Source organism: Staurois parvus, unplaced genomic scaffold, assembly GCF_062004578.1.
Source record: "Staurois parvus isolate SC_StPar_1 unplaced genomic scaffold, SC_StPar_1.0 ptg000177l, whole genome shotgun sequence".
Taxonomy (NCBI): Eukaryota; Metazoa; Chordata; class Amphibia; order Anura; family Ranidae; genus Staurois; species Staurois parvus.
The window spans coordinates 6,550,572-6,575,000 of NW_028317973.1; the positions used below are offsets into that span (position 1 = coordinate 6,550,572).

A 24,429-nucleotide genomic window follows, 5' to 3' on the forward strand; every position below is an offset into this window, starting at 1 on the left:
CTAGAAAATGTTTTGCTATATACCGTATTTTTCACTCCATAAGACGCACATTTTTCCCCCAAAAAGGGGGGGAAATGTCAGTGCGTCTTATGGAGCGAATATGGAGCGGCCGGTCCAGTTTTCCCGCTGTCGCTGCCGTATCAGAATACCGGGCTGGCCACTCGGCTCTTCTCTTCAGCAGAACCTTACCTGTTCTTCAGGCCAGCGCTGTACAGTGTTCCGGCGCCTGCATCTTTAGTGTGGGCACCCGGCTGTGACAGCCGGGTGCCCACTGAGCATGCGCGAGAAGCGCTGCGCTTTGTGAATATTCCGGCATCTTCTGGGACACGACAGGTCCCAGAAGACACCGGACCATACACAAAGAGCAGCGCTTCTCGCACATGCACGGTGGGCACCTGGCTGTCACAGCCGGGTGCCCACACTAAAAGGGAGGCAACTCCAGGGAAGTGGGAATGGGTACCTGTCAAATTCAGGTACCCGCTCCCCCTCGCTCCCCAAAGGTCCACAGTCTCTGGGTCATCCCCTGTACTGTGTCCGCAGTCTCTGGGTCATCCCCTGTACTGTGTCCGCAGTCTCTGGGTCATCCCCTGTACTGTGTCCGCAGTCTCTGGGTCATCCCCTGTACTGTGTCCGCAGTCTCTGGGTCATCTCCTGTACTGTGTCCGCAGTCTCTGGGTCATCCCCTGTACTGTGTCCGCAGTCTCTGGGTCATCCCCTGTACTGTGTCCGCAGTCTCTGGGTCATCCCCTGTACTGTGTCCGCAGTCTCTGGGTCATCCCCTGTACTGTGTCCGCAGTCTCTGGTCATCTCCTGTACTGTGTCCGCAGTCTCTGGTCATCTCCTGTACTGTGTCCGCAGTCTCTGGGTCATCCCCTGTACTGTGTCCGCAGTCTCTGGGTCATCCCCTGTACTGTGTCCGCAGTCTCTGGGTCATCCCCTGTACTGTGTCCGCAGTCTCTGGGTCATCCCCTGTACTGTGTCCGCAGTCTCTGGGTCATCCCCTGTACTGTGTCCGCAGTCTCTGGTCATCTCCTGTACTGTGTCCGCAGTCTCTGGTCATCTCCTGTACTGTGTCCGCAGTCTCTGGTCATCTCCTGTACTGTGTCCGCAGTCTCTGGTCATCTCCTGTACTGTGTCCGCAGTCTCTGGTCATCTCCTGTACTGTGTCCGCAGTCTCTGGTAATTTTCTGTACTATGTCTGCAGTCCATTGGTTCAGAATATTTTTTTTCTTGTTTTCTTCCTCTAAAACCTATGTGCGCCTTATGGTCAGGTGCGTCTTATGGAGCGAAAAATACGGTGCACACTTTGACAATACAGTATCATTTTCTTGTGTGCATTGTAGCTTATCATAATAGGCCTTAGCCATCTGTCTATACTGTAAAGAAGAGACATTGAAAGTGGCTTCATACAAAGATGAAGATGTGCAAGATGCAAGATTAAGTAAATGAACACAAGCAATAATTTCTAGATAAAACCTACTCTTTTATGATGAACCGTGCAGCAGTAATGATATTTTTAGTGGCTTCAACATATCCATCTTCTCCAATATGCATCATTGTAGCCCAGCAAGCAGCTACTATACCACCAGGCCGGGAGCCAGCAATAGAGGGAGAGGCATAGAGGCCACCTGGCCAGTCTGATGTTACAAAGTATTGGTACTGTCTGTAGTCCTTGCTGCTGTACAGTATTACAGAGGAGCCTTTTGGTGCATAGCCATACTGGAATTAAAAACAGAAAGTTTACCACTTAAATGGCTTCTATACATGATTTTTGACCTCCAGAAAGTACATTTCTTCTTCCTTACATCTACTTTGTTGTTAAATTAACAGTAAAGTCATTGCATGCTGAAAAATATAGTGATATGGCAACATTCCTTAGATACTCGTCAACATATTTCAGTAAAACTGCCTCCAAATACCTTACTTTTATATTCAAAGTCACGTGATTGCTCCAGTCTATTTTACCAAACCAGCCATGTGGGATGGGGAGAGGGACAGAAAAGCACACTTGGTGGCTTCTGTTGACATCATGTATTCGAAGAGCTCTGTAGTGCTGTGGCTTCCTAGAAAGCCTCTGAATGACATCAACAGGACAAGTCCTTCTCCCCAGCCTGAGTGGAGATGTCAATTAAAAGCATTGAGTTTCTCCTGCAGACATTGCTGCCTGTGACGTGGGCAGCTGGATAGATTAAAGTGGCTCTAATAGCTAGACATTTTTTTACCTTAATGCATTCCCTGCATTAAGGTAAAAATGTCCCAGTAGTTGTATTGCCCCCCCAACTCCGCTTATACTTACCTGAGGACCTGTCTCAATACAGCACTGTGCCCATCTGGAGCGGCACTGGTCTCTCCCTCTGTCTCTTCATAGGCTCAGAGACAGCATCAGGAGCTATTGCCTCCTGCTGCTGTCAATAAATCCTGTGAAATTGGAGGGCTAAACCGTGTGCACTGTGTGTGTCAATGGACGCACGCAGGCTGGCTCGAGAGTGAGCTCGCAGGTGTTCCACCATAGGAAGCGGCTTCCTATGTCAGCACGCAGAGAAGTGCAGGCAGGGAACCCCAGAAGAGAAGGTTCCAGTTTGAGCTGTGCAAAACATTTTAGATAGAGTAAGGGAGGGTTATAACATCCGTCAGGTTTTTTTCTACTTGTGCCCCATTGGGGGAGATTTCCCTTCACTTCCTGTCCCATAGCCAAAATAGGAAGTGAGAGGAAATCTCTCCAAAGTGAAAGAAAGCTGGTGTGTCACCAGAATTTGTGTAACCATTAGAAGATTTCCACTCTTAGTGTTCTGCAGTCAACCCAAAATTTGGGATTTTTTCTTTACTTTAGTTTTCAATGATGACAAAAACAGGACAAACAGTGGGTGAATCTTCCTAACGAGAGCACAGACAGCAATGACAACTTACTGGCGTTCTAATCTCGCTTCACCTTCATATAGTACAGAAAATACCAGTTAATCTTGCAGAACTGCACTGCCTGTGTCACTACCTGTGGGCTGAACAGAAAGCACAAACTTTTCTTTTAGTGAACCACTAATCCCATCGCTACCCACCCCAATCCCCCCATGTAATGAAGATGAACAACGGCAAATACGACTGAAGTCCAGCCTGGGTGGCAACCAGGCTGTCTTCATACATACACTGGGAATAGTAAATGTAGCCACCCAGGGACAGAAATAAGTTATTTGCAGAAAAACCATGTGAAAATAAAACGGGAAAAAGCCTGAGAAAAAACAAACTAGGCATACTGCAACAGATTACATTTTTGTTTTGAGGTTTAGATACGCTAACATTTTTTGTTGTGGCAGATAGAATTATATATAATTTTAAAAGTAACTGTAAACTGTAGAGACCAGTCTGCATTGTACAATCAGCATATAAACAAACACAGATATGACTATATATTTATATATTTTAGCACAACAACCCATTCCATGGTTTACCTTGTGGGTATCCGCTGAGATGCTAGTCACTCCTTTTACTCTGAAGTCAAATGGTGGGATGGGGAAGCCAGCTTTCTCCATAAACACAATGAGGAAACCACCCAAGCAAGCGTCCACATGAAACGGGATATTGTATTTTAAAGCCAGCTATTAAGAGAAAAGGCATTTGTCAAATGAAACATTGCATTTTTGTAATGAAATGATTGTAATATACTTATTACCTATTGCAGAAGACATTTTACAGTGAGGGATGATGTAGCAAGTCTTGAATGTGCTGCAGTTTATTACCCAACTCGAACCAGAAATTTCAGTAAATAGAATTTCTGGCTCAGTGCCCTATTACAAGCCTTGCTTACCTTGGCTACTTCTTCTATTGGGTCAATAACACCATGCGGGAACTGTGGGGCTGAACAAACTAACATGGCTGTGTTCTTCGAAATTGCTCTTCTCATAGCCTGTTAAAATACAGAGAACATAAGCACACTTGATGCCTTGCAAAACTTAAAAAACAAAAAGCTTTTATGAAATTCCAGTTTCTTTTCTCCCCCCCAATAAAAATGGAACTTTAGAAATGAGAGTATTAAAAAAAATAAATTGCGGCATGGATGCAACAATAGCTCACAATGCGTAGGACAAGAGCTGTCCACAAGGCTGGCAAACACAAGGAAAAGGAGCAGGTTACTAATATATGAAAATGTAAAGGAAATGTATACTTTCATTTTTTAGATAAAAATGTCACACAGATTGATGTACACAATCTTAGGAATGTTTGCCAATGTTCTAAAAACCTTGAGATATTATATACTGGCTTCCGATTGCGCAACGGATCAAATTCAAAATCCTAACGCTGACGTACAAAGCTGTCCACCATACTGCCCCGAACTACATCACTGACCTAATATCCAAGTACCGCCCAGCACGCACACTCCGCTCCTCACAGGACCTCCTTCTCTCTAGTTCCCTGGTCTCCTCCTCCCATGCCCGCCTCCAGGACTTCTCCAGGGTGTCACCCATCCTCTGGAACTCCCTGCCCCAACCCATCAGATTATCACCTACTCTCCTCTCCTTTAGGCGCACCCTGAAAACCCATCTCTTCAGGGAAGCCTACCCCACCCCCTGCTAACTTGCCTCCCTCCTCCACTCTTCCTACCACTCCATCCCCCACAGCTATCTCCTCCTGTGCCACCACCCCCTCCCTCCTAGATTGTAAGCTCGAAAGAGCAGGGCCCTCAATCCCCTCATGTTTTGCATTGTATTGGTATTGTTCTGTCACATGTTCTGTCCCCCTTTGTAATGTACAGCGCTGAGCGGACTATTGGCGCTTTATAAATACTGTATAATAATAATAATAAAATAATAATAATATATATATAATAGATCTACATAGGTGCAGTCATGTTTGGCTATTAGATATGCAGGCTGTCCTTCCAAACTGGTGTGACTGGTTTCCCTTATGTTTACAGAGAGATGGTGTTCTTAATGTGAACAAAATAAATTGGCCTGTAGAATAAAAAAATGCATAGGAAAGAACACAGCTCCAAGGATTGCAGAACATGTAACTTTAAAAGACACAATTACCTTCACATCCACTTTCATCGTTTTTTTATCCAAGGGAATGTGCACCATCCTCATTCCAAAATAACTAGCTGCTTTGTCAAATGCTGCATGGGCACTTACAGGGGCGATGCTATAAAGAAGATAACATAAGTAATAGGTTTGGAGTATTGTATGCTGATATGTAAATATATACAAACACATACCTACTTGGGGGCTACTTTGTGTATGCATAATATGTAACAAAGCAGCCCGAGTATGTATGCAACACATGGGCTACTCTGTTACATACATGCAATCTCAGGGGCTACTTTGCTACTACAAATACATGGTGAATCATGGTGCTGTATTAATTCGCAAAATACAAAGGCTGCTGTGAATGGCTGAGCGGTGCTCAGCCCGACTTGATTTTGTTCCAGGAACAAGACCAGTAAGTCCCCATATCACTGCCGGAACAAAGCACTGTATACTGTTTGTAGCTGATGTAACATATAGTTTGTACAGTGCTGACAGCCGCTGCACTGATTAGTGAAATAGTTTGGACAAGCTTGGTCTAAAACAAACTATTAAAGTTACATCAAACTTGTAGTTAGGCTTAAGGCCTAGTTTACACCATGGTGCAAAGACATCGTTTTTTCTGTACATGTTTTGCAAGGGCACAAAAAGAATTAAATAAAAATTGCTCCCTATGTGCCCTGTCAGTTTCTATCAGTTTTTCTGCATGTATGGTGTAAACGAGGCCTTATTGTTTCTGCCAATTGTGAGTTGCAGAAACTGAAAACCTAAACACTTGTGATTTTCAAATTCGCAAATATCTAAATTGGATTGAGACTGCAGATTAACACCCCGGTCACATCAAAGCTGATTTTGAAATTGTGTGACTTACAGTGAAGTTGAACGATTTCAAAGTTGGGTGACTTGCCGATTTGAGGTCCGATTTGCACAGACATCTGACACAGATGTCTATGCAAATCGCACCAAAAAGTAGTGCATGTACTACTGTAGAAATTGGTGCGAATCCGACCAAGTCAGAACTGCACCGATATGACAGCTCTAATAGGAGACAATAGGGTGAGACTTGGCATACGATATGCAAATTGCATGCCAAGTCACACTCGATGTGACCGGGGGGTAAGGGAGAAAGATTTCTGTGGGTGAGAGTTAGGCCTCGTTCACACCATACATGCAGAAAAACTGATGGAAAACTGGACACACAGATTTCACTTGCAGAAAGATCAGTTTTCAGGCACGCTTCAATGAGTTTTATACACGTTGCAGATTCCTGCGCAGAAAAAAATCTACACATGATACTAGTGTTGTGGTGTGAACAGGGCACAGAGAACCATTGATTTTGTTGTGCCCTTGCAGAATGTGTGCAGAAAAACAGATGTCTCTGCACCATGGTGTGAACGGGCCTTCTGTTGGTAAAAATATGGAGGCTGCCATTTACTTTCTGAAAATGCTAGCTGTCTGGTCATCATGCTTATCACATTTCAACACTGCCTAAGTTACTGACCCAGAACAAGCATGCAGATCAGAAATTCCAACTTCAATCTAATTACATTTGCTGCATACTTCTAAGTCAGTGATTCCAGAAGTACTGAAGTCAGAGACAGCGAGGGAACTCTTATTCAGAAGGAGGTTAGCAGTTGCATCCCCAAATTTCTCTCAGTAAAGGTTTGCTTTAAGGATGTTGTTACACTGGTGTGCAGAAGAGCTTCTCTAAAAACACAGCACATTGAATATTGAAGAAGATGGACTACAGCAGCAAGAGATGAAGCTGATTTACCAATGGACTTCTGTAGGATTCTACCTGCTCAATCTTCTCTGTAGTCTGAAACGCTGATCAGTGCATTCTGAGGATGGAGAAGACTCCTCAAGGTCAGAACACAATAGCTCAGTGGGGAGGCATCCATCATCAAGTGTGTGGTTGGGGAAACTGAGTCATTTTTTTGTTTGTTCAACCCACTAAACAAACAAAACTTACTCATCTATGAGCTGTCTAAGTAACAAGAACATGGGGACAAAGCCAGAATGGAAGCAACAACAGGCACAACTCAACGTTGGAAAAACTTAGTCTAGTGTGAACAGAATTTTCTGCTGCAACATGCAGATGATAGAATCAAAATTTGATAGGACATACACAGCACAAATTCATGGATCCATCAGATGTTGTGTCAACATTTCAGGATGCGGGTGGTGTAATACCCAGTATATTGCTTCAACATGGACCAAAATTCTAAGCAACATTTCCAGAACCTTGTCTAATCCTTGCTACACCTTTTTAGAAGGTAAAGCATTGGTAAATCTATGTGATTTTTAGCCGTTTTAGGACAGTGCACATTGTTTTTGGGGGGAAAAAAAAAAGACTAAAGTGTGTATCAAAAAGAATGACCCCCACCTTTAAAATAATCACATTTTGTTGCTTTGTAGCCTGAAATTAAGACAGACAGTTTTTGTCTTATACAGCTGTATGTGCAACTTATAAACATCCAAGTGAAAGAGAACACCAACATGTCATTAAAAAAAGAAAAAAGTTTAAAAACAGAATCACCGAGTTGAAAAAAGGATCACCCCTCCTAAAAATTACTTGTAAACTCAAATAGGTGTAGCTAATCACCTTCTAAATGGCACACAAAGCCATTTGACTTTCAACTGATCTGTTGTGGTCATTTTGATTAGCTCAGCATGAAAAGAGCTTTCCTGGAGCATTTCAGTCCCTGGTAGTGTAACTGGAGCAATCAATTATGGGTGGCAAGGCACTTTCAAAGGATCGCTGGGATAAAGTTATGGACAGGCGCAAGTCAGGAGATGGACACAAAAAAATTCAAAGGCTTTATCAATGCCTAGAAGCACAGTGAATTCTGTTATTAAGTGGAAGGTATTAAGTACAACACAGACTCCCTGGATCAGGATGTTGCTCCAAACTGGATGACAGAGCCAGGAGGAAACTAGTCAGAGAGGCGACCAAGAGGACTAGAGCAGGAGGTGATCCTTTTTCAGTGATTGTTTTTATGACAGAGTGGTCATTGTGTGTAAGTGACAAGATCACAAATTCTCCACAAATGTGGCTTGTATGGGAAGGCTGCAAGAAAAAAAAAACACTCCTCAAGAAAAGCCACATGCAGTCATGACTGAGTTTTGCCAAAATGCACCTTGAAGATTCTGAGGCCACATGGAGAAAGGTGTTATCGTCAGATGAGACTAAATTGGAATTATTTGGCCTCAACACTAAACGGTATGTCTGGTAGAAATCCAATACAGCTCACCATCCAAATATCACCATTCCTACAGTAAAGCATGGAGGTAGTAATATCCTGTTATGGAGGTGCTAATATTCTGTTATGGGGGTTCTCTGCAGCAGGTACTGGGGCACTTGTCAAGAAAGAGGGAAAAATGGATGGGCAAAATACCGACTAATTCTTGAGGAAAATCTGCTTCCCTCTGCCAGAAAGTTGTCAATGGGAAGAAGGTTTACCTTCCAACAAGACAATGACCCAAAACACACAGAAAAATTACCACACAATGGCTGAAGGAGAAAAAGACCTAGTCAGAGTCCAGACTTATACCCCATTGAAAATCTGTGGAATGACTTGAAGACTGCAGTCCATGAATGGTCATCATCAAATTTAAAGTGTTACTAAACCCAGGACCCTGCATTCAATATATCATTATACCTCCAACAGTATGCAGAACACGGAAATGCAATTATTTTAGTAAATATAAACTACTAAATATCTTTTCTCATCAGCAGTTAGAGCAGTCTTGTGACTTCTATCAGTGTCTAGCCGATCACTGGTTAAGGCTTGTAGAACTAGTTTTCTCTAGGAAGATGCAGAACCCCTGACCTGTCTGGACAGTGCTGATCGTATGCACTCTCCCAAGAAAAGAAAAAAAAAAACACTTCTCTAACAATACACACCAAACTGAGCATGTGCAGTGTCTCAACACGTCTTATCAGGAGATAAGAGGGGTGCACTGGAAGAAGGGGAGGATCAAACATCCTTTTTACACAATTAACCCCTTAGGTTCCACAGTGAGTTTAACATGAGCATGCTTTATTGCATATAAAGACAGATTTTACTGTTGTGGCTTTAGTAACACTTTAACTGAACTTGAGCATTTCTGCAAAGAAGAGTGGGCAAATATTGCAAAGTCTACATGTGCAAAGTTAGTAGAGACATCCCAACAGACTAAAGGCTGGAAATAAAGCAAAAGGTGCTTCAACAAAATACAGACACAAGGGGGTGATCCTTTTTCCAACTCAGTGATTGTTTTTGATTTTTTAAATTTTAAGTAAATACGACTGGATAAAACAAAAATACGAAAAACTGTGTGTCTTCATTTCAGGGTACAAAGCAAAGAAATGTGATTTTAAAGGGGGGGGGGGGGGTGGAGTGATTCCTTTCTGTACCCATTGTACATATGAACAGCAAAACAAAAGTAGATCTTACATTTCTGGATATTTAATTCCCTTCTCAAATGCCAGATCTCTGTATGCTTTACAGGCCATTAAAATGCTTTCTGTCCCTCCAGATGTGACCTGCAAAACAGAAAAGTTAAAAGATTAAGCATAGTCTCATCTTTTCTGGCCCCACTAGACTGAGCATAGTCTCATCTTTCTGGCTCCATTGGTGTGGAGGCTGCTGAACATACTTTTCCTGCCATTTGGTATGGCGGACCTATTGTCTGCATAGACTTCAAGGAGGGCTTTCTGGCCCATGCTTTATGTACAACACCACTTATGGCTGTTATGTCAGTTTACAGTCCGGAATACCCATACATAATTGAAAGTGAAAAGATTTAAGTGCAGTCTGTTGCATAACTTTGGTCTTGCCTGACTGGTCTGACTAGCATACATCACCCTTTCACTGAGAAACCATCAACAAGTGGGCCTAATTCTTCATATGTCAAGCTTTTCTATATAAGAACCCATGAGAACTGACAGACAAGATACACGCTCATCTACTAAATTCCAGCTCCACCTAGTATGTGTTCAAGTAGACCTACCATCTGTCAGTTTGTGCATTACACCTGGATGTTAATAGATGACACTTAGAATTAAAATATGTCAACAGTCTATTTATTAACAAAGGGCAGCTACACACCCATGTGTTTTGGTGGGAACACACCATCCATGCATTAGTGTGTTGTGCTGCCATTTATTCTGAATGGTACCCAGGTGCACAAATGGAATAAAGCTTTGAAGCAAACTGCAAAGAATTTTATGCAGTTTTAAAATTCTTATGAATTTTAAAAACTCTTATAAAAACAGTGATGTGCCACAAAAAAAAAAAAAAAAAATATATATATATATATATATATATATATATATATATATATATATATACACATACATACATACACACATACATACATACATACATACACACACACATATATATAATATTTTTTTTTAACACTTGTGGCACGTGACCCTTTTTAGATTCTGCGGTATGAAAAGTAATTATATATATCTATCTATATATATCTCAACGACACAGCTGTTGCAAAACGACTTACTCTTGGCCTAATGTACAAGTGAAGAAAATCATTTGCAAAATGTGTGAAAAGCCAGACTGAACATTGGGAAGAAAACAACTGGGTAAGAGTTTATGTTGATCTCACATTCATAATGTATTGCACAAGACAGTTTGTACAAAGATCTCTGCTGTACAGATGGCTCTCTACATGCTTCCTGTTTGCTGACAGATCAGTTAAATGTGTGGGGACCTGGGGCTGACAGCAGTAACCACAGACAGACAAACAAAGCACTGAACTTCATCGGCTACTTTTCAAACAGATATACAGCACAACGAGGATCAGAATATACAAGATGAAAGAAATCACAACAGTATCTTTCCTGATGGCACTAGTCCATCTTCCTACTAGGTAACACCATAAAACGACCCATAGACATCAGGTGACAGTCCCCAAGTCACCTGATGTCATACAGTACATGTAAACCTTTAATAGCAATGATTTTTCTAAGGAAAAAGTGGCATTGGCAGCATGGAAGCGTCTCTCTCTCTCTCTCTGCCGTCTGTTTTGGGCAGGTGCTGGTGTGCAGTGCCTAAGGGTAATATGATCTCACATGAATATCTGATCTACTCTAGGATGTCTATGAACACATTTCAGCTTCAGCACTTACCTTAGAATGTAAAAAATGGCCAACAAGATGAGCGCCCATCTTTGAGTACCTTACTGTGCCACCAGAATCAAAAGGTAATTATGCTGTGCCACCAGAATCAAAAAGGTAATTATGCTGTGCCACCAGAATCAAAAAGTTAATTATGCTGTGCCACCAGAATCAAAGGTAATTATGCTGTGCCACCAGAATCAAAGGTAATTATGCTGTGCCACCAGAATCAAAGGGTAATTATGCTGTGCCACCAGAATCAAAGGGTAATTATGCTGTGCCACCAGAATCAAAGGGTAATTATGCTGTGCCACCAGAATCAAAGGGTAATTATGCTGTGCCACCAGAATCAAAGGGTAATTATGCTGTGCCACCAGAATCAAAAGGTAATTATGCTGTGCCACCAGAATCAAAGGTAATTATGCTGTGCCACCAGAATCAAAGGTAATTATGCTGTGCCACCAGAATCAAAAGGTAATTATGCTGTGCCACCAGAATCAAAAGGTAATTATGCTGTGCCACCAGAATCAAAAGGTAATTATGCTGTGCCACCAGAATCAAAGGTAATTATGCTGTGCCACCAGAATCAAAAGGTAATTATGCTGTGCCACCAGAATCAAAAGGTAATTATGCTGTGCCACCAGAATCAAAAGGTAATTATGCTGTGCCACCAGAATCAAAGGTAATTATGCTGTGACACCAGAATCAAAGGTAATTATGCTGTGACACCAGAATCAAAGGTAATTATGCTGTGACTCAACCAGTAGGTGTTAGCAGCATAAGTTCAGTGAGCTACTGAGAAAGGAAATGGCTGCAGCCAACTTGTAAAGCTTCTGATGTCCGAAATCTCTATGTGCAACTATAATCACCTTCATTCTAAAGAATGGAAGAGTTTGTCATTAACCCTGCAGGAAGACCTACAGGTTCCACCCGTATTAAACATCACTGCAGGTCAGGAGGTTCTGTTGTAGGAGTCCTCAAACTTTTTAAACAAAAAGGGTCAGCTGACTTAGGGGGGGGGGTCATACTGTGAGTGGTACAAGGAGTAGGCCTTACGAGGACCTTGTAGAATGTAAGGATGGATTATAAGCGCAGGGAATTGCTGTTTTCTATTTCTTCTTTTGCATGTGATTAGCACGCAGAAATGGTCACTGGTACCTACCCTAAACCTGCAGTCAGTGAGCAGACTCGAGGACCCTCTGGCCTACAGCACATGTGTCAAAGCTGTGCCATAGCCCAACACTCAATAAATAAGGAGCAGGATGACTTGGGCTCACAGGAAATAGGTTGAATGATGCTGACCAACATATCTAGCTGCAGAAAATAATCCTTCAATCCCTGAACTGAAGTGGAAAATTGTAGGAAGAACTGGATTTATTATTTTATTTTTTAATGTGTAATTCATTTTATTTTTTAATTTTTTTTTAATTGGCTGGACTGCAGGGATGTTGGATTCCTATCGCCCGACACTCGGGACATGTAGTTCTGGGCACGGTGAAGGTAGTTTTGTTCCTCCATTAGCCCTGCTGCGGGCAAGCAGCGGGCTCACCTGTCATGTGATTACTTTCACACAGTGCCAGCCTCTCCGCGCCCCCTGGAGTGAGGTTTTCCAGGCTCCACTTGCCCATCTGTGGGCCTGGCTCGCCGTCGGCTAGACGGAAGGGAGAAGAGCGGACAAGTTTGTTCTTGTCCCCACCACTCCCCTTCTTGTGCTGACCCGGAAGTGACGTTACAATGTCACTTCCGGGTCCCCGATGAGAGATTGCAATACAATCCCCAGGAAAGAATGTAATATAGTGCAATGTGCACCAATTTACATTCAACAGAGCAGAGTAGAGACATCCAGGCTCTTTTAGACCTTGGATGTCTCAAAGAGAACCTGTCACCAAAAATCATCACATAGGGGACTTATGTGATGAGAAAAAAAAAAAAAAAAAAGTGAAAAGAAAAAAAAAAGTGAATGTACGTACGAATGTAAAAGCACACGCTGGGGCGCCTACGCATGAAACCGTCGACTGCGATACACGTTACATATCGCCGCACACACCAGGATGAGAGCGATAATTCTAGCACCAGACCTCCTCTGTACAATATACTGGTGACCTATAAAGAGCTTTAAAAGTGTTGACCTATAGAAAATATAGGGTACTGAAGTTCTTCGCCATTTTACGAGCACGCACAAACATATATAACGATTGGGAGTTTTATGTAATCTTCTGGCCTAAAATGATTTTTTTTAAACGTGTGCAAAAAACACAAAAATGGCTCTGACAGCGAAAACGCAACTTGTGAAAGGGATAAAAGTATAAGCCCTGACCCCCCTTCCGTGACGAGCAGCCAATCGTTGCTCATTACACTGCAAGGTCTCTCCCCTCCCTGCTAGTCCCTGGGTGCAGTGCTGGAGACAGGCAGGGAGGGGAGGAGGAGATAAACAGCACAATGTTAAAAATACTACATGTTTAAGTCGCAATAAGCCCCTTTCGTTTTTAAAAGCCCCAGACATTCCTAAAATCACCTCCAATTTAATACGGATTTGGTTAAAAAAAAAAAATGTTTTTTTTTATCAGGACAAGTAGATTGGGGCCCCGATTTAGTCCCTGGAAAAGTAGTTTTTTAACAAAATTTCCACACCCCTGCTGGACTTTTGTTTTCGTGTAATGCAGAATCCTGTTTCAGCACAGGTCTGGAAAAACAAGTTCCAGCAAGCACACAAAACATATCCCATCAGCATTAATAACAGAAATCCCCGTATACCATAAAGGTTTATTCACAATCTGTGGTTTCAGAAATTCTTTACATTATGATGTTACAGTTGATATGAGTCACCAGGGTTACTAAAGGATGCAGACCTTAGGCTAGCCGAATAGACAGAAAGTAGTTTGATCTTTTTTATTTTTTCCAAGGTCTCAAAAAAAAAAAAAAAAAATTATGGTAAATAACCTAAAATTTGCAACTCCGAGAATTAGAAAATAAACATACTGTTCCACATGACTGAGGGCCTCCGTTGAAGAGCGTGCATGCCATTCTCACTACTTCTGCTTCCATTTTACGCACACCAGGAAAGATATCAGGATGCAAGGGATTGCTCCAAGCAAATTCTCCATACACCTAAGGAGCAAAATAATATGGAAGCATCCATAAAATGTTGGTTTAGCAATAATTATACTTTAGTGAAACAAAACAGTAAGAAAAGTGATCAATTAAAATATAACAGATGTCATAGATACAGTTGGCTACTATGAGGAGCTAGCGTTTCATTGCAATTAGAAGTAGTAGTGTATTGTGCCATGACTGGGCCACAAGTCCAAAAAGTCTAATAGAAGGAATGTTTGTGTTTTACCCAAAGTAACCAGTCACTGCCACAAAGACTGATCGTGTCTTGACTAACATAGCTTTTATTTCCAACACTTCTAATCACCATGCCCAACAATATTTGCATCCAGGGGCAGACCGACCATTTGGAAACACGGGCACTGTCCGAGGGTCCGGGGTCAATAGGGGGCCCCATGAGATGCCCCTGGTACCTTTTTCATAGGCTTTTTTGAGTTTAGGCAAGGACACAGGGGCCCCATGATCCCCTATTGCCCGGGGGCCCCATGAGTTGTCAGTCCGCCCCTGTTTGCATCTACAAAGTCAGTAAACACTGGCAACATACTTAAGCTGAAAATGCCTTAAAGTCAATTTACATGTTTTTTTTTTATGTTGTGTGTCAACTTTTTTTGTTTTTCTTTTTTAATTAGAACACACTGGCATTACTGAATAAGGCATACTTGTCCACATAAGTTATTTCATATCTTTCATACACAGCCTTCTAAGAGACTTCCCAAACCCCTTCTGGCCTGAACTCAGCAAAGATGAAGCAATCTGCCATCATTCCCTGCCTATAGGGTCCAGTGCTGGTTTCATGATCTACTTTATTATTATTTTTACTCTTGCATGCAATTACTTTTCAAATTTCCCCAAGTAGGGAAAAAAAACTCACAGAACAAGTATTCACAACAAACAGCAAAGGAATAACCTTGGAATAAAAAAGATTCTGCTCACCTTTACAAGCAGCTGAGTCAGCCGCTCATCTCCACTATAAACAGTCCCAGAAACCTTCCCTTTTTCCCAGGATACCTCACCTAAAACAGAACAATGTGTTTACTATTACTGGGAAAAGCACCTCCTCCAGGAATCTTAGTGCTGTAAAAAGCATAGCAAATATAAAGTGAATCAGTGGATATAACAGCTCAAAATGATTTAAAAAAAATCATAAATATACAAAAATAGATGAAACCAGTTTTAAATGTGAATTTTAGGTTTTTTTTGTTTTTGTTCTTTACTTGACTCATGCCTACAGTATCCCTTCTGATGTAAAATTGAAAGTGAGGGACATGAGAAAAAAAAAAAGCAAAAAAAAAAAAAACCCAAAAAACATTTACACTCACCTAGATGGCATCAATCCGATGCTGCAGCTGTTCCCCACCAGCTATACATAAAGATTGCTGAAGTTCTAAAGTTTGCTGTGAGCACAGATTGGGAAGTGTCAATGACCGATTCTCAGTCCTGCGCCTCCAGTGCTCACTGGAGAACCGGGCTGTGGAATGGGTGGGAGCTGCTGGCACAGGCTCTCAACGGTGTGGCTTGTGACGTCAACCAATAACAGACTTTAGCCCACTGTTGGCTGAATCTGGGTAACAGGCGTGCAGAACTAAGTGCACTGGTGTGGCCCACAGGAAAAAAAAAAAAAGAGCTTTGGCCATACAGCTTGCAGAGCATCTATTTATTCATTTAGCTCATAGACCGGTGCTGAGAGAGAAACAGCACTGCACACTAACTGTGAAACAGAACTAAAACTATAGTTAATATGAAGCGATCAGCCAAAACTTTAGGACCGCTGACAGGTTGCGTGAACAACATTGATTATCTCATTACAATGGTAAATGTGTTAAAAGCACAAAAAAAAAAAAATGGGTATCACAGTTTGTTGTGTATGGGGATGTATAGCTGCAGACTGGCAAGGGTGCCCATGCTGACCCATGTCCACAGCCAAAGGCGCCTAGTGGCAGAGTGATGTTCTGGGAAAGGTTTTGCTGGGAAACCTTGTGTCCCGCCATTCATGTGGATGTAACTTTGCACATACTACCTACCTAAACATTATTTCTGATCCAAGTACACCCCTTTATGAAAACTGTACTCTCTGGTGGCAGTGGCCTCTTTCATTAGGGTAATGCACCCTACGACATTGCTAAAATGATTCAAGAATGGTTTGAGAAACACAACGAGTTCAAGGCTGTGTTTCTACTAGGCCTACAAATTCATCAGATCTCAACCCAATTGAGCACCTGTGGGACATGCTGGAAAAACAAGTCCCATCCATGGAGGTTCCACTTCACAACTTACAGGACTGAAAAGATCTGCTACTGACGAGTTGGAGCCATATACCACAGCATACCTTCAGAGGTCTAGTGAACTAGTGAAGTTTAATCCTCAACCAGTCAGGGCTGTTTTGGTGGCAAAAGGAGGGCCTACTCAACTATTATTAGGTGGATGGTCATAAGGTTCTGGATGATCAGTGTAAATAACCTGCAAATTTGGCTGTCCCCATGTAGTATGAAGAAAAAACAAGAGACTAGACTAAAACTTCCAGTTACATTGCTGTAAGTTTCTTTTACACACACTAAAATAAGTACTGAACATGTCAACATTTTTCTCGGTAAATATATTTCTAAAAGGTGCTATTGACATGAAATTTTCATCACATGTTGGTAACAACCCATACAATCCACACAAAAAAACCAAAGCAAAAAAAGTTCAGAAATACGTTATGTCTAAGAAAATTGAATGGCACAGGGAAAAAGTATTGAACACACTGATATTTATTAAATACTTGGTACAAAATCCTTTGTTGGTAATGACAGCTTCAAGATGCCTCCTGCATGGAGAAACTAAAATCGCATGCATTGCTCAGGTGTGATTTTGGCCCATTCTTTCACAAATCTTGAAGGTTCCGTGGGCCTCTACTATGAACTCTGCTCTTTAGTCAAGTCAGGTGACTGGCTGGGACAGTCTAGCAGCTATATTTTCTTTGAAACCAATTGAAAGATTCCTCGGTTTTGTGTTTGGGATCATTGTCTTGCTGAAATGTCCACCCTCGTTTCATCATCATCCTGGTAGATGGCAGCAGATTTTTTTTATCAAGAATGTCTTGGTACATTTGTCCATTCATCCTTCTGTCAATGATATGAAGTTTGCCAGTACCATATGCTGAAAAAACAGCCCCACACCATGATGGTCCCACCTCTAAACTTCACTGTTGATACAGTGTTTTTGGGTGATGTGCAGTGCCATTTGACCTCCAAAAACTGTGTGTATTATGGCATCCAAAAGAGTTTAATTTTGGTCTCATCTGACCAGACTATATTCTCCCAGTATTTCACAGGCTTGTCTAAATGTTGTGCAGCAAACTTTAAAAGATCTTCAACATTCTTATCTTCAGCAATGGAGTCTTGTTTGGTGAGTGTGCATACAGGCCATGGCAGTTAAGTGCATTACTAATGGTTTTCTTTGAAACAATTGTACCTGCTAATTCCAGGTCTTTCTGAAGCTCTCCACAAGTAGCTCTTGGCTCTTGAACAACTCTTCTGATACTTCTTTTCACTCCTCTGTCAGAAATCTTGCAAGGAGCACCTGGTCGTAGCCAGTTTATGATGAAATGATGTTCTTTCCATTTCTGGATTATGCCCCAACAGTTCTCACAGGAACATTCAGACGTTTAGAACACCTTCTGTAACCAATGCCATCAGTATGTTTTGCAACAATAAGGTTGCAAAGGTCTTGAGAGAACTCTTTGCTTTTACCCATCATGAGATGTTTCTTGTGTGACACCTTGGTAATGAGACACCTTTTAAAAGACCATCAATTGAGACTGAACAAGCTGATATTAATTTGCACTGACAAGAGGCAAGATTGCTGTCTAATTACTTATAGATTTCAGCTGGTGTATTGGCTTTCCATGCCTTTTTGCGCCTCCCTTTATGTGTTCAATACTTTTCCGCTGTGTCATTCCATTTTATTACACATAACTTAAATTTCTGAACTTATTTGTTTTGGTTTCTTTATATGTATGGGTTGCATGGGTTGTTACAGACATGTGGTGAAAATTGCATGTCAATAGCACCTTTAAAAATATATTTACTAAGAAAAATTGTGACATGTTCAATACGTATCTTCTCATTTTACCCACTAGATTTTCAATGCATCCACATTTGCAGTATTAAAAAAAAAAAAAAAAAAAAAAAACACCATTCATTGCTACAGCAGCTTGCAAAGCTATAAATGGATTGTAGGTGCAGTTTACACACTCCTCCAGCTCCTTGTCCATACTTCAGTACAGACTTTCAGTTACAGAGATGAAGGGACTATGAGCACAGCAATTACCGCACTTGTACTGCACGGAGAGCTACGATATACAAGTCAGTTTACAGCAGTGGCAGATGGGACTTTTAGTTTATTGATTCACAGACATCTGTAAATTAATTACAATGACAGGTGCTGCATGGGGGTGGGCACACTGTCAGAGGGTCAGATTGGTACAATGTTACATGTTATACTCTAAATGTAACATGTAATAGGCTCTAAAAGATGGAGTCAACCTTTAACAGAGCATACCCCACCAGTGACATTCCACCACTCTGCACTGGGTCTTCCCCAATATCTTGCTCCCTAACACATGTCTCAATTCCCAGTATACATGTAAGCAGTGAGATGGTCCTTCAGTAAAGGGAGCTCAATAGTCAGTTTTTATAACAGTGTATGTGCATTAACTCCTTAGTGACTAGCTTCCACGGTATGTGCATCACAGGGGTGTTTGGTATGTTACGGTTAGAAATCCTGACACTTCTGGTACTATAGTAGTGGAACATAGAATTTTGTAAAGTCCTATTTCGCATCCATTCCAAGAAAATATATTATTCTATGAAATGGTCAGGGAGAGGGTCCTATCTGCTGGCTTCTTTTCTTCATGGTGTGCACATTCTGAGACTATACTGTAATGTCTGGCAACAGAAGAAACAGATGTACAGAGAACCACAGTGGAAATATGAAACCTAGCGATTTTAGTGCAAGTAATTAAAGGAAACAATGAATCTAGAACAGCTAAAAGTCAAGTTATGGAGAGATAGGAGAACTGCTCATGGGCAAGGTAAAATATCCCTCCATAGGGACACATCAATAAAATAATGATGGCCGCTCCACTCTCGCTCTACTCTACTAAAATAGTGTGGATTATTGTTGTCTGTTACTAAGACAGGACGTGAAAGGAAAAAACTACCCAGTGGGAACAGTAATAAAATCAGACAGAGCATTTAAACCTTCCTTGCTCTATTTAAATGAATCGTTGACATGGACTTTTAAATTCTATTTTAATTTCACTGGTCAACTATGGATTGTAAATTTTTTCAGTGTACACATATACCTTATTAAATATTACCAGGATATAGATAAATAAAAAGGTCATACTTAGAGAAGAATATTCTTTCAGCTTTTCCATGACTTGTTCCTGCTTCAGTCCACTACGAGGAAGATCCGTCACGAAGCTCACATCATCTTTCGCTTTTAACACGAGATGAGCCATTTCATTTAAAGCTTTATCCAGTTCTTTCTGGATCTGTTCAAACAAGGACATCACATTGTCACTTTCTAAAGAAGATGTTACTTTATAAAAGCACATTCTTTTTCAGATGTAAATAGTAACAGAACATTTTATGTCTATTGCGGACCCTTTACTAGGAAGAACAAGCAAACAACAATTGTGTGAATTTCCAACAATATGTGTGATATCTGTAGTTATATTAAATCACATCTAAACCCAAGAGCAAAAAATTTAATATATTAGAGCTACTAGGCCTCAGATGTGGTGACTAATTTTTTTTTTTTTTATTCAGGTTTTTTTTTTTCCTTACTTGGTGCCGGTAACACATTTCCTATTCTAAGACCTCCTTACCTCTCATCTCTATAACATAGTAAGGAGATGCTCTGTAGTCCACAGAAGTGAACAGATTAGGGCTGAGAACACTGTAGAAACATAGGACAGCAATAGATTTCTGGCATTTTTGCATTTAATTGACAAAAAATAAATAAATTAATTAAAGTGTTTTGCTATAGCAGTCCAATCGGAAGAAAAAAAAAAAGTTAAATTGTAAAGATTTACATACACTTTAAGTGTGGGTTTAAAAAAATTATATTTACATTCAATACAATGCGTACAATTTTAGCATTCAAGGAGTTGGGGTATTACAATAAGATGGGGCAAAATAAAGCCTCCTATATATTTGACAACTACTTCTGATTATGGATTAGTGTGCTTTAATGCTACTGTATGGGTATCCAACATGGCCTAAGGCAAATGGCCTCCATTATAGCTTTCAGTTTGCACTGGAAGATGATGAAAAAAGTAGACTAAAGTGGTCAGAGCCAAGTCAGAATACATTACACAGAGCTCCAATATTCATGAAATTTTTTTTCCAATGATTAGGGGATCCAACCCATGAGCTTGTTGTTTCATCATCCTAAAGTTAGGGGAGTATATTTGGTCAATGCCAATGCCTTCTGTACTGCTAAACTGCAAATAATAAGATGGTAAACAACTTTTCAGGACTGGGAACTTGCTGGGAAAGGTAAATGTATAATAGTGTGGATAGAAAGGGGTTAATTGTGTTGTTTAATTAATAAGCCCTAAAGGTTCTCCAAGACGTCTGGAAAATGCCAAGCAGCATTACATCATTATACAGAATAGAGAAGTGCAATGACCTCCAGTAAACTGTGTGACAGTCGGCTGAGAGGACAAAGCACGTGAGAAGAAAAAGATACAATGTGCCTTGCTAAATTCACAGCTACTTTGTTCTATGAAAAGATTGTGCTTGCCCATGATTGATCATGTAAACCAACAATGCAGCTTTTCCCTGGAAAGAAAGAATAGCTGCATTGTAATTCTACAAATCACACCAAAACCATTAACCCTTTGTTGCAGAGAGATTACACTGGCGTTTGTCAGTCGGGGTCATCTATGATCTGATGGATATTTACAGCAAACCTTTGGCATCAGATACATTCTTTCATATCATGATCATACATGCTATGTAATATGCAAGTGTAACATCTACATGTACTTATTACTTTTGAATGCGCTCGCTGTGGTCACACCAACAATGCTTTCACTTTGTATAACCAAATGGCTGCCACCATCCTTGTTCCGGCTGCTCCCATCTTGTGGCCCCAAAACGGAAATCCTTAAAGAAGAACTGTACGTTTGGCACAAGTTGTCTTTAGGAAATCCCCTCACCCCTCAGCCCATCTGAAGATACATTTTCATTAGCTGCAATCCAGTGACCTTTGCTATGCTTCTCTGCCTCCAGCAGCACAGTCTTGCTGCAGAAAGCTTCCATGCTGGATCTGAATCCTGTGCATGCAAACCAAGGCTCCATGCTCATACTCTGTAGGATTGTTGGAGGCCCCCATGATTTTGTCTTATCGTAGAAATGAATGAAGCAGCAATGCACATGATGGAGAACCTGGTGAGGATGTTTTCTGAAGTAAGGCTCTCTGCAAAGCTGAAAAAGTGAAGATTGTTGGATCAAGGATGAACACAAGTATTTCTACAGGCAGGCTGCACCCAGGACGCAAGGAGAAGCCTTAAAAAGGACAAGTTGTACCAAAGGTACAGTTACCCTTGAAAACCATCCTGTCAGGCAAAAATAAATCCAATGAGGCATTCCCTGAAATAGATGCACTCTTATATGTCCCTATGTACATATGCCAGCACTCTGGCTTCCATTAGTTTCTTCAGCATGCAACACTTCCAGGAGTGTCGGATGCCTGTGTCCCTACCGTGTTCCATTCATCAACCCCTATGTCTTTGCTGTTTCCTGTAGACATAGGGGTCAGAAGATGGAATCACAAAAAAAACAAAAACCGGATAAGTGTAGTTTATTTGCAACAGTTTTCCTTTAACCAAAAAAAAACACAACAGTTTAACAACAGAATAGAATAAATAAGAATTATTTAACATTTATAAAATATAGGAGGGTCTTTAACAACCCCACTACTGGCCTTCAGGAGGAGTGGTTATTCTGGCAGGTAATTTAAAAATGGCCTGTTTATTCTGGTGCATGCATAGACACCAGAGGAAAGAGTCCAATCATAGGGATCACAAATGTAAAAAGTAATACTGTTTACTTTGGAGAGCCTATCCCTGTCTCTCAAAAACAGTAGAAAGAGGACTTAATTAGTTCAATAAATCCTCCAGGCTGCAATTCAAGCAACAGGTTTAAAGGGGTCATTGACCACCAATATTGTGGGATTCCTCTGGAATACCCTGCCCCAACCTGTACAGTTATCTCCTCTATCATTGCTTAGGCAATCCCTGAAAACTCAACTGTTTAGGGAAGCCTATTTTGCCTCCATCTAGCCTCATTTTATTTGTTCAAACAACCCATCCTCCTCTCAAATACAGTGGATATAAAAAGTCTACACACCCCTGTGAAAATGTCAGGTTTCTGTGATGTAAAAAAAATGAGACAAAGATTAATCATTTCAGAACTTTTTGCACCTTTAAGGTGACCTACAAACTGTACAACTCAATTGAAAAAAAAATGAAATCTTTTAAGGGGGAGGGAGTAAACATAAAAAACTAAAATAATGCAGTGGCGTAAGTGTGCACACCCTCTTATAACTAGGGATGTAGCTGTTAATGTACAATTAAGCAAATCACATTCAAAATCATGTTAAATAGGAGTCAGTACACACCTGCCATCATTTAAAGTGTCTCTGATTAACCACAAATAAAGTTCAGCTGTTCTAGCAGGTCTTTCCTGACATTTTCTTAGTCGAATCCTACAAAGCCATGGTGCGCAGAGAGCTTCCAAAGCATCAGAGGGATCTCATTGTTAAAAGGTATCAGTCAAAAGAAGGGTAGAAAAGAATTGCCAAGGCATTAGATATACCATGGAACACAGTGAAGACAGTCATCATCAAGTGGAGAAAATATGGCGCAACAGTGACATTACCAAGAACTGGACGTCCCTCCAAAATTGATGAAAAGACTAGACTAATCCTGGTCTGGGAGGCTGCCAAGAGGCCTACAGCAACATTAAAGGAGCTGCAGGAATATCTGCCTGGTAAGGTCTGGCTGTGTGGTACATGTGACAACAATATGTCTGGGCTATGGGGTAGAGTGGCAAGACGGAAGCCTTTTCCTACGAAGAAAAACATCCAAGCCCAGCTAAAGTTTACAAAAATACAACTGAAGTCTCCCAAAAGCATGTGGAAAAATGTGTTATGGTCTGTTGAAACCAAGGTTGAACTTTTTGGCCATAATTCCAAAAGATATGTTTTGGTGCAAAAACAACACTGCACATCACCAAAAGAACAGCATACCCACAGTGAAGCATGGTGGTGGCAGCATCATGCTTTGGGGCGGTTTTTCTTCAGCTGGAACTGGGGCTTTAGTCAAGGTAGAGGGAATTATGAACATTTTCAAATACTAAATAATATAAGCACAAAACCTTCAGTCTTCAGCTAGAAAGCTGAACATGAAGAGGAACTTCATCTTTCAGCATAACAATGACCCAAAGCATACATCTAAATCAAAGGAATGGCTTAACCAGAAGACTATTAAAGTTTTGGAATGGCCCAGCCAGAGCCCAGACCTGAATCTAATCAAAAATCTGTGGGGTGATCTGAAGAGGGCTGTGCACAGGAGATGCCCTCGCAATCTGACAGATTTGGAGTGTTTTTGAAAGGAAGAGTGGGCAAATATTGCTAAGTCAAGATGTGCCATGCTGATAGACTCATACCCAAAAAGACTGAGTGCTGTAATAAAATCAAAATGTGCTTCATCAAAGTATTAAGTATGCACACTAATGCAACCATATTATTTTAGTTTTTTATTTTTACTTTACTTCCCTCCACCTAAAAGATTTCAGTTTGTTGTTCAACTGAGTTGTACAGTTTATAGGTCACATTAAAAGGTGGAAAACGTTCTGAAATTATTTATCTTGGTTTAATTTTTTTACATCATAGAAACCTGACATTTTAACAGGGGTGTGCAGACTTTTTATATCCACTGTATACCTTTTTATCACTTCTGTTAAGATTGTAACCTTTCACAAATGTATTAACAACCCAGTTCCAAAAAAAGTTGGGGCACTGTGTAAAATTTACATAAAAATAGAATGCAATAATTTGAAAATCTCATAAACCTATATTTTATTCACAATAGAAAATAAAAAATTTATAAATTAAAGAAATGTA

General features: G+C 40.8%; 1 protein-coding gene across 1 annotated transcript in view; it reads right to left on the reverse strand.

Annotated features, from left to right (window-relative positions):
* The window catches only part of SGPL1 (sphingosine-1-phosphate lyase 1), an 85,150-nt gene that overhangs the window by 13,190 nt on the left and 47,531 nt on the right, over window positions 1–24,429 (reverse strand). Inside the window, exons 4-11 of the mRNA XM_089677107.1 lie at window positions 19,639–19,786; window positions 15,181–15,260; window positions 14,116–14,244; window positions 9,452–9,540; window positions 5,022–5,130; window positions 3,800–3,898; window positions 3,444–3,590; window positions 1,481–1,719 (exon numbers count right to left, since the gene is read on the reverse strand). Of these exons, the coding sequence (XP_089533233.1) occupies window positions 1,481–1,719; window positions 3,444–3,590; window positions 3,800–3,898; window positions 5,022–5,130; window positions 9,452–9,540; window positions 14,116–14,244; window positions 15,181–15,260; window positions 19,639–19,786 (1,040 nt within the window). The remainder of the gene's footprint in view (window positions 1–1,480; window positions 1,720–3,443; window positions 3,591–3,799; window positions 3,899–5,021; window positions 5,131–9,451; window positions 9,541–14,115; window positions 14,245–15,180; window positions 15,261–19,638; window positions 19,787–24,429) is intronic.